Source organism: Aplysia californica, unplaced genomic scaffold, assembly GCF_000002075.1.
Source record: "Aplysia californica isolate F4 #8 unplaced genomic scaffold, AplCal3.0 scaffold00014, whole genome shotgun sequence".
Taxonomy (NCBI): Eukaryota; Metazoa; Mollusca; class Gastropoda; order Aplysiida; family Aplysiidae; genus Aplysia; species Aplysia californica.
Genome location: NW_004797284.1, coordinates 1,493,694 through 1,503,349, shown reverse-complemented (window position 1 = coordinate 1,503,349; position 9,656 = coordinate 1,493,694). Strand labels below are relative to the sequence as shown.

Sequence of the window (9,656 nt, the reverse complement as noted above, 5' to 3'; positions counted from 1 at the left end):
ACACACACACACACACACACTCTCTCTCTCTCTCTCTCACACACACACACAAAGATAATTTCCTTTTATTTTTCTTACTATCCCAGCTGATAAATGAGGTGAGAAGTGTGGGGTTACGTGTGTGATATGATTTTGCTGCGTGTGTGACTTAGTTTCATTTAAGTCTACTAATATTTTACGTATAGTCAGGGTGAATTTCTAGTTTATTTATAAACTCAAATAACTTTTATTTCTTCTTCAAATTTTCCTATTATGGCAAATATGTGAAGCGTCTTGGGTACGTATAAGTTTTGCTGCATGTATAGGCTCTCTTATAACCGTCATGTCTGTTAGAACTGGGCTTATCACAAGGAACAAATTATATGTTGTTACCATGGGTGTTTTTTGGTTTGAAAAGAGTTATACAGCGCTCACAACTGAAGGTCATATGAACGGGCGGGGTACGAATTGGTTGTTTTTCGGCTACTCCAAAAGTCGCGTCGACAAAGACATTAAGCTTATGATAGAAAAGAACAAAACCCTTTTATGTTAAAGGTTAGCATTTTTTACTGTGCTACTACAGTCTAGTTTTTAGGGATCTAACGTGATTGGTGCCGATCTGCTTTTGTCCATGATCTGACACCTATAATGTTGCACGTGTGACATCTCAGTGAACAACACGGATATCCTGGTAGACAGACTCTGTGTTTGCTCTGTCTTATGCAACTCCAACTTACTCACAACTGTGTGTTCATAGTGCCTTAATTGAAACCTTTTTACTCCCACTGAGACAAACGTTTCGGAACATTCTCCTCTTTGTTTGGAGTGTGGCATGGTCATTGCTGTGTTCAGCAAAGAGAGATGAGCCATAGAATTGATTTTATTTTTCATTAATCGGCCACATTCTTTTTGTTTATCATAGTACATTATCTGTGCATATATAGTTGCCCTTTTAAGCCATCGTTAACACTTCATTTCCCCCCGTATCTGTCAAGGGTATGATTTTCATATATTTTTTTTAAATTATAGGAAGCTGAAGTGGTTTGCATTAGGTAAGAAAAAGCCGAGTTTTTTAACCCAGCCTTCTTGTATTATTCACATCTCCTCAAATCAACAACTGGGAGGTTAATGGAGGATACAGCTGGTAGCTTTTATTTTCTTTTGTTTCTGTCTGCCTGTTTTCCATGTCTCCAGCTCTATTTTTTTCCATTTTAGTGAAGGTTGTTTACGCCCCCATCGACACAGTTGAGGTCAAATAGGATGTGGTTTTCCACTGTGCCTGTCAGGGCCAGCCTTGAGTAAGAGGGACACAGTGTCCCAGCAGAAAGACTGAGATACTCGATTAAATTGTCCCCACACGGGAATCTGAACTTTGGTCTTCTGCGAGGAAGAGCAAAGCGCCTAACCACTACACCGCAGACGCCTGTACATTCTTGTTATATATCCACACGTACTCAAACTCATATCGACATGTGATCCTTATTGATTTTTTTAATGACTCGTTCACAGCTCAAAGATCCTGACTTCAAACCCTTGGATGACGCACGCGCTCCCAGAAATGCACTCTTACTCACCCGACGCTCAGGTTCCTATGTGTTCTACAGGGAAATCACCAAACGTTTCGAGTTGCCGCCTGGAAATTACGTCATCATTCCGTGTACATTTTACCCCCACGAAGAGGCGGAATTCTTGCTTAGGCTTTTCACTGAAAAGCACGCTGATAGTGGGTGAGTGATGTCATTTGTGCTATAAACAGACTAGTTTGATTTTCAGAATTAAGGAAAGAGACATTATTTTAGACCCTCCTCTTCGTTTCGTTACGAGATATCTCTTTCTGCTTAATTTCATTTTTATTTTCATGTCAGTTTGTTTGGATCATATATTTTGGGCTCTTATTTTGGTCTTGGTTTTATTCCTGATTTTTAATATTTCATTTTGTTTCCCTGCATGATGTTTGAAAGCGTTTAAAACATTTTTTTCTTCAATGCAGTTTAAGGTCTTAAAATATTTGATACGCACTGCATCTGTTCAATTCTTTCCTTGGACAACCATTTTTGACATATTAAACTGTCGTTTTGTTTGGGATCTAAATAATGGGTGAATTGTCTTTCTAAAACTGGTATAAATCTCATCTTGGAGGTTAACTGTCGCAGTTTGTAGTTCATGCTAGAGTGCTAAAAAGTTATATACAGGTAATACGTTTACTAAGACATTGCTTGCTACTTTCCATAAGACTTTTAAATTATATTCTAGGCATTACCAGTATTTGTCTCGGTTTTCTTCATGTCAGCTTATTAGTAGTTATTTTGTTTTTTTGTTGTTGTTTTTTAAAGTTAATGCCACAAGTACAAATGAAAATGCATGGCCGCTTTTGCTTTAAACATTAGGCAGTTTTTAAGCAAATTATATTTATATGATCATGTCTTTTTGTGTCATACACGATATTGGTAATCCTTTGCAAGTGTTATATCAACAGGAGTAGGTAAGGTACGACAATGGTTATTGAGTCGGCTTTGTATATTATACTATGGGGACAATGGTGAGGTGATGGTATATTTCAACTGTCAAAATGATAGGATCTATAGTCAGTGCTCGGGTTGTCTCAATGTGCATGAGCAGCATACATGTCTGGGGTATGTCTTTCCTCGCCTTGTAGTAAATCTTTATGTAATCTTCGACCAACAACAAATATATCTTGAGATGTCTACTCCTTCATTGCCGATTGTATTTGACCGAAACATTATGTTATATGGTGGATGTTTTCAGATACGTAAACATGTTTTGGAGAAGATCAAAGAAAGTCGTTAAATCTGAGAGGCCATACTTTCACAGATTCAGTATAATGCTTTGTCCGGTGGAGGTAACACTGGGATATTTGTTTGTCCAGAATTCAAACGAAACGAGCCGGTATTTGGTTCCTGATGCCCTAAGTCCTTTCAATTCAAGCTGAGGAACAAATCAGTCTTGAAACTCTATCAAGTATTTGTTGCGAACATTTTCTTTATTAAAGTGTAGGTCTTTCGCCTAAATCGCCCATCATAGTAGTGTCATTCCGTATGGTGGGTGCTATTTTCCTTCTTCATGAAAGCTGGACCCACCAAAAGAGACTAACACACTCGTTCCCTCTCACACGTGCACAGATACACGCCGCCCTCCCTCCCTCCCCCCCCACACACACATACACACACACACATGCACACACACATACATATACACACATATACACACACAGTGAGATCACACCGTTAGCTTTGTTGGTGTCACATTGGGCTACCGTGCAGACGGCACTGGTTCGAATCTCAATAATGCATTTCGAACTGAAGTCAATTCTGGAATTTTCAAAGCTCAGGTTTTTTTAATTCTTACAATGTTAAAAGAGACATTTGTACCAAAACATAACCACAGTACCACAGCGCGCCCAGGTTTTTGAGCTCATGCCTCTTTGAAAGACTCATCCAACTGATCATCCAAATAAAAGCCGCTTCACTGGCTTTGCTTGCTATTGTTTGTGACCCTGTGTTCACAGACCCCACTGTCATTGCTCACAAGGGAATAAATCAAGCAGTGAATTTTCTTTTCATAAAGCATGTCTGTGGACGTTGAACAGCCACGTAGAAGTCTGTAGTCGCCAGACGGCAGTTTTTTGTTGTATTGCTTTAAGAGCTGGATAGACGCAGTGTTATCATACTGAGCTGGGGAATCTACAAATACAATATATACATATGTATACATACTATTATATATGCATCTAGTAAAATGCTTCTTTGGGTATTTGGATGAAAGAAAAGAAAAGACAAAAAACATGATCGACACATTCTTAGTTTGTCTTGTAAAGTACTTGACTAAGGTTATACATACAATAATGTTAGCATTAATTGTTGTCCTCACCGTCAAAAATATGTGTCCCAGACATGCAAAGTTTAAGACTTAGTCTAAAGTGGCGGCTTTGATAACCTTATTCTCATCCTTTATATTATACTTTGTGACTCTTCATAATGACCAGTCTCATTTTCGAACGCACTTTTGTTCTTTTACTCTTGATAGGCACTATAAGCCAACTTCCAATTCTGATAGGTAATGTGCTAGTTTATGTAATGCATGCTATACTGATAACGACTCCATGCTCATAGAAGACCGTTTTAGGTCATTTAAAGGACAAAAGTCTACAGATAGTAGAAATAGCCTTTGAATAGTGCACGCTTTGAGTAGAAAAGTTTCCTCACACTGTATGATCGCTCTTACTTGGGACCATGGGAACCTCTGCTTCAGCTGTAGACTTTCGTATTGCTGTCGAGACGGACTCCTCGGTGTCTGATTGTTGGAATCTGTCCCTGTTTCTTTCTCTTTTGCGTCATAGGCTTTTAGACGGTGTGTGGTGCGTGCTTTTTAAGGTTGCAAGAAAACCTTCAGAAAGCTTGAGTGAATTGTGTCTTACTCGAGAGGCAGTTCCTTTAAATAGATGCAAGTATCGCTTTTGTCTTTGGACTGCGATGTTTGGGCTAGTGAAATTAGTTTTTCAGAAAAATAGTCGAACATCTGTATGACTTGTAAAGTAGCTAGTTATCGTTTGAATGGATGTTTTCTTTGCTGTGATTAAATCAGTGGTGCCATGTCTAGTGCAACGCATTTTCATTGCTTTAGACTGTTTGCATCCATTGTTGTTGACAAATGCTTCGATAAAGATTTCCGATGCTTGTTATAGATGTCAATTCGATCTCCTTATGGGAAAGTTTATTCTATCGAGAAGCTTAATGTTTCTCAAAGTTCGGGGCTGGCTCTGGCTACCGACAGTCAGGATCGAAGCCGCTCTCCTCGTATTTAACTTGTGTCGATTAGGACGTAAAATATTTACAGCGACTTCACAGCCAACCCAACAGTCTCGTCTCTCAAAGAAATATATTGCGTAAAAGAAGACGTAGAAAAATACGTTTCGCATCAATTCTCAGCCCCCCCCCCCCTCTCTCTCTGTGTCTGTCTGTCTCTCTCTCTCTCTTTATATATATATATATATATATATATATATATATATATATATATATATATATATATGTGTGTGTGTGTGTGTGTGTGTGTGTGTGTGTGTGTGTGTGTGTGTGTGTGTATGTGTGTGTGTGTGTGTGTGTGCGTGTGTGTGCGTGTGTGTTTGTATGGTATCAGCACATAACGCATATACGTAGATGTCTTTAACTCTTTCTGAACCGATAGAACAGTTTGAAGTAGCATCCGTACAACGTGACTCCGAGTGTAGAAATGGACTAATAAGGGGATTGATTGATTGTGGTGTTGTACCCAGCCTAGACTATCACCACTGTACATTCCTCCTTGCAGAATCTTCTATTTATGTTTAGTGGTATGATAAAACCTTTCACAGCACCATGTATTTCAGTTTAGATCCCTTTTTTATTTTTGGTGTTGGACATAGTAATGCTTTCGCTGTCGAATTATATTCTAATTATATTCCTGTGTGCAAAAAAAGTCTTTTTTTTCTTCAATCTAATTAATTGTCTTTGAACAAGGAGACTTTTTTGTCCTGTTTCCTTTTATCGAGTGCCATGTAAATGATCTTATTCGTATTAGAAAATTATTGACTAAGCTAATGGGAGTATTTAAAGACAATGATATTTAAAGACTTAGAAAAAAATCGAACTTGTTGTTGACATTAAGTTTTTCTTTCTTTTCCTTTTGTACAGCTTTTTCGCCTAATATACCCCCCCCCCCCCGAAAAAACCAAACAAGCAAACAAACAAACAAACAAACTAACAGACAAGCAAACAAACAAACACACAAACAAAACAAAACAAACAAACAAACAAAAAGCAGAATGCGACAAATACCCCCTTCCCACTCATTGAAATATGTCACCGACCCTGTCAATTAATACGGTGAGCAAAGAAAACTCACGGCGTTACACTTTTAATTGGAAACGTTGGAACATCAATCTGTGGTGGGGCGATGAGGCCCTTTGCCGTCGCTCGAAGAAGACCCGGGTTCGATTTTTGTGTGGGGTGAATTTTTATCGAAATTTTCGGTCTTTCTCCTGGGATGATGTATCCCTCTAAGGTCAAGGTTGGCCTTATCAGGCAGGGTCCTAACCCACCATCTAAGTGATTTAAAATGTGTTGATGAGGGTGTAAAATATCTATATTAAAAGAAGACACTCTAAGAAACATCAGTCTCAATTGAGCCTGTGCTAATAATGCCCTGATCAAGAGCGACTTTGTTACAGATACGAGCATTATAACGAGCACAGATGAATTCATTGATTGAGCTCTAGCAATTCTTTATTCTTTATTCATAGTCTACCAGTGGTGTCTCCTAGCACACGTAAGGCTTTGTAGTTATATATTTAAATACAGTTCTGGTGAGAAACAAATAACTCAAAACCTTAAAACGAATTGCTATTGGCTGGTGCCACCCGTCATACTGCATTTGTTTCTGGTTCTTGTGTTGCAACTCCTGACAGTATTGCTACTCTTGCTGTGGGGTTATGGCAATGGCAGTTTTCTCTAAGGTTTTGAACATGGTCCAGGGCGAAGGTAAATGTCATCAATGACCACTGGATCGCTTGTCCTGTCTGGCTGGTCCGCCTGGAAGAAGACATCGATAAGACCCTGATCGCCGGGAATTTCAACAGTCACCTCTCTCCAGCCTGTTTGTCCCTGTGAAACCTGTGCTCCAAAGATGTTGACGGGAATGCCTTTGCTGTCGTTGTGAGTCCGGGTGAACACAGTCAAAGTAGCGCCCCCAGCTACCGTCCCTGCACCGGAGAAGTAAACGAAGGACAAACACGCCCCTCCGTCTTTGGTGTCCACTGACCTGGTCTTCAGAATGGCGGGACCAGTGTTGCGACCGAACTTGCCCGCGTAGAGGAAATAACCCGAGCTTGAATCAGACCCATAATCCTGTTTTGGGAGTTTGTCGTAGAGGTCCGCACTTGCAGAGGCCCGAATCCAGGACGTTCCGTCACAGAGGGTGCACTCTATGCCACACTTGTTCGACTCAAAGTCGCAAAACATACCCTCAACAGAAAAACTCACCGATGTGTCTCTGGAAGATTCATTGCCAGATAAAAGGGAAATGCACTTGCAGGATTTTCCATCCATAGACTCAGAAGCTTTAAAGGTCAGCTGTACTTTCCTCCCAGGTGCCGTCTTGGACGAGAGTCCGGTGTCGACGTCACGAATGGAGTCGTCACAGTGGACTGAGGTGGAAATTGTACGCAGGCTACCAGGTGGCTTCACACATTTCACCGTGAATCTCTCCTGAGTGATTAATTTAACAGGAGATACTTTGTGAACGACTTCGTTCCGGTCAGTGTCAAAGTCTATCACAGTGAGTTCGTTGCCCTTACCGTCGAAGATTTCAGGTTCAACAAGGCCGTCTGGCATTTCAAACGTGACTTCGTTCGAGGCCTCTTCAATACGGGTTCCATCATTGAGCTGAGGGTATACCTTAATGAGATAGTTGTCTAGTTCTCCTCTGAGGTCTTCAACCAGCTCACACCTGACCTTTTTGTGACCCGAAGCAAGAGTCGTCACCTTGGTGGCGATTCCGAGATGTCCTGACCACTCACATGCTACCCCAGGGTATACTTTGTCGATAACACAGACGAAGTGGGCCTGACCTTTCGCTGTGTAACTGAACTCACAACGAGGCGCTGATGGCTTGACGTAAACAGGTAAATCACAACTGGCTATTTTTCTTCCGGTGATGAATTCAGGCGTGCACATGAGTGTGCTGTGCTTTCCAAACACGACAGTATTGATGCCGAACGTTGACCTGACTTCTTCTGTAGAACTATTTATAGCTTGGAAATTAGGATCACCTCTATTCAAACAGACGCCGGAACTATAGCAATCGGCGACACCACCGTTAGGAAGCTGCCACTGCACCGAACCTATCCACCGAGTTTTCTTGAAAGAACACACTGAATTTTGAGATTTCTCTCCTTCTTCCATTGGAGGACAGCTTAAGTGCACATCAGGGAGTCCCAGGTCGATCTGACAAATGTAGGCGCTGCTTAGCTGGTAGTCTTTTTCTTCCCATCCCTGGGGAGTTGTGATGACCCCAGAGGATATCCCGTCGCTGTTGTAGCTGGCCCCGGCTTTCCACCCGGTGTAGTCTCCTTCCATAAGATCATAAAAGTCCCAGCGATATGGCAACGAGGTATTGTCTAAGTCTATGTCGTTAAGACCAATCCAAGCTTCCGATTCGGAAAATTCTGACAGTAAATTTTGCAGGTATTCATCGGTTTCCTTGTCAAATACTCGAGCAAGCACGCCCATCGTGCTGTTGTTGGGTCCTCCTGTTTGCTCTTGACAGTTACGGTTAGCCTGAGACCAGGATACACGTTCTTCAGAAAACAGCTTGAAGCAGCTTGCTCTTTTTGAAAAGTATCGCCATCCAGTGGGACATTCATCGGAAGCCTGAGACTCTGAGACTGCCAAGTGTAAGGCAAGGAAACAGAGCCACACCACGGAGACTGAATAGTTTTTAATCCTCGCCTCCATCCTCCTTTCTGGTGAACCGATAACTCGCCTCAGCTTGACGTGAATCTAGTGCTGCTCTCACTGTTGGTTGTGACACCTTGACCGACGTCTAGTTGAACCCTCCGTGGCCTACGAACAAGAGCAGGAGACGAGAAAACGAAAGGCGAAGTACAAAACCGTTATGCCTTTAACAGAGTGTAAGCGAAACTCCTGACCTTTTATTCCTCAATGGACACACGTCATTCCATCTTGTTTTTGTGTTGTGTACAAATACCATAGGCTGTTTACGTCTTTCTGAGCTGTGATAATTTAATTTTGAAACTTGCTGACACCCTACATTTATTTGCATTGTAGAGCAGGGTTCAGACAGGTTCTGCGCCCGTGTGGTTGGGCTGGGGGGTGGGTGGTGTTGCAATTCTCTGGTCATAATCTGTTCCATACGCACCATTTTGGCCTAGGCAGACGGTGTGAGCCTGATACCAGGATACAAGTTCCTGTGTTATCTTCTGTTTGTAATCTGTTATATTCCTGGAAGCATTACGCTCTGTCAAGACACACATACTGAGAATACGGCTTAATTTTCAGTTCCCAGCCAGTTTTACTTTTGGTAATTTTCTTTATCCCTTTTGCGCTGTTTTGCGTCTTTGCTTTTGAGTTTTTCATGTTTTGCTTATATATTTGTTTTGTCTTTTCATTTCTTAGCTTTGCTTGTAATTCTGAGCCGTATTTTGAATGCTGTTATATTTTAGAATATTAGTAAGTACCTATAACGCACTTTTCGAGTGACGAACTGTTTCCGCAGCTTAGTGTGTGGTTAGGGTTGATAGAAAGCTGCCAGTAATTTCCAAAATATGTTTAAGCCTTACGAAAACGATTACAGGGAAATCAGCAAGACTCCGGCCCTATCTCCCAGACTGTACTTAAGTTACAAAGACATTATTCTACCACACGGACGCATATCCGTGTACACTGATAAGAGAGCTATACTCGCCCACAAGTGTATCTTACAAACATTCATGCGTTCTTGACGCCTCGTCAACACTCATACCAGCATTTTCTGTCTTTGTTCTCCACCTTTCTCACAGTCTTCTTTCAGCTTTCTCTCTCTCTCTCTCTCTCTCTCTCTCTCTCTCTCTCTCTCTCTCTCTCTCTCTCTCTCACTTTGTTTGTCTATCTGTCTCTTTCCCT

The 9,656-nt window shown here is 41.3% G+C and overlaps 2 protein-coding genes across 2 annotated transcripts in view; one reads left to right on the top strand and one right to left on the bottom strand.

The window, feature by feature from the left end:
* LOC101845208 (calpain-9) overlaps positions 1–9,656 on the top strand; it is a gene marked incomplete in the record, with an annotated part of 63,733 nt that overhangs the window by 40,728 nt on the left and 13,349 nt on the right. Inside the window, 1 exon segment of the mRNA XM_013084958.2 lies at positions 1,489–1,706. Within this exon segment, the coding sequence (XP_012940412.1) occupies positions 1,489–1,706 (218 nt within the window).
* Positions 6,239–8,991, bottom strand: LOC118478025. The gene has a single exon (XM_035970885.1). The coding sequence runs from the start codon at positions 8,487–8,489 to the stop codon at positions 6,486–6,488; it is 2,004 nt and encodes a 667-aa protein (XP_035826778.1). The 5' UTR covers positions 8,490–8,991; the 3' UTR covers positions 6,239–6,485.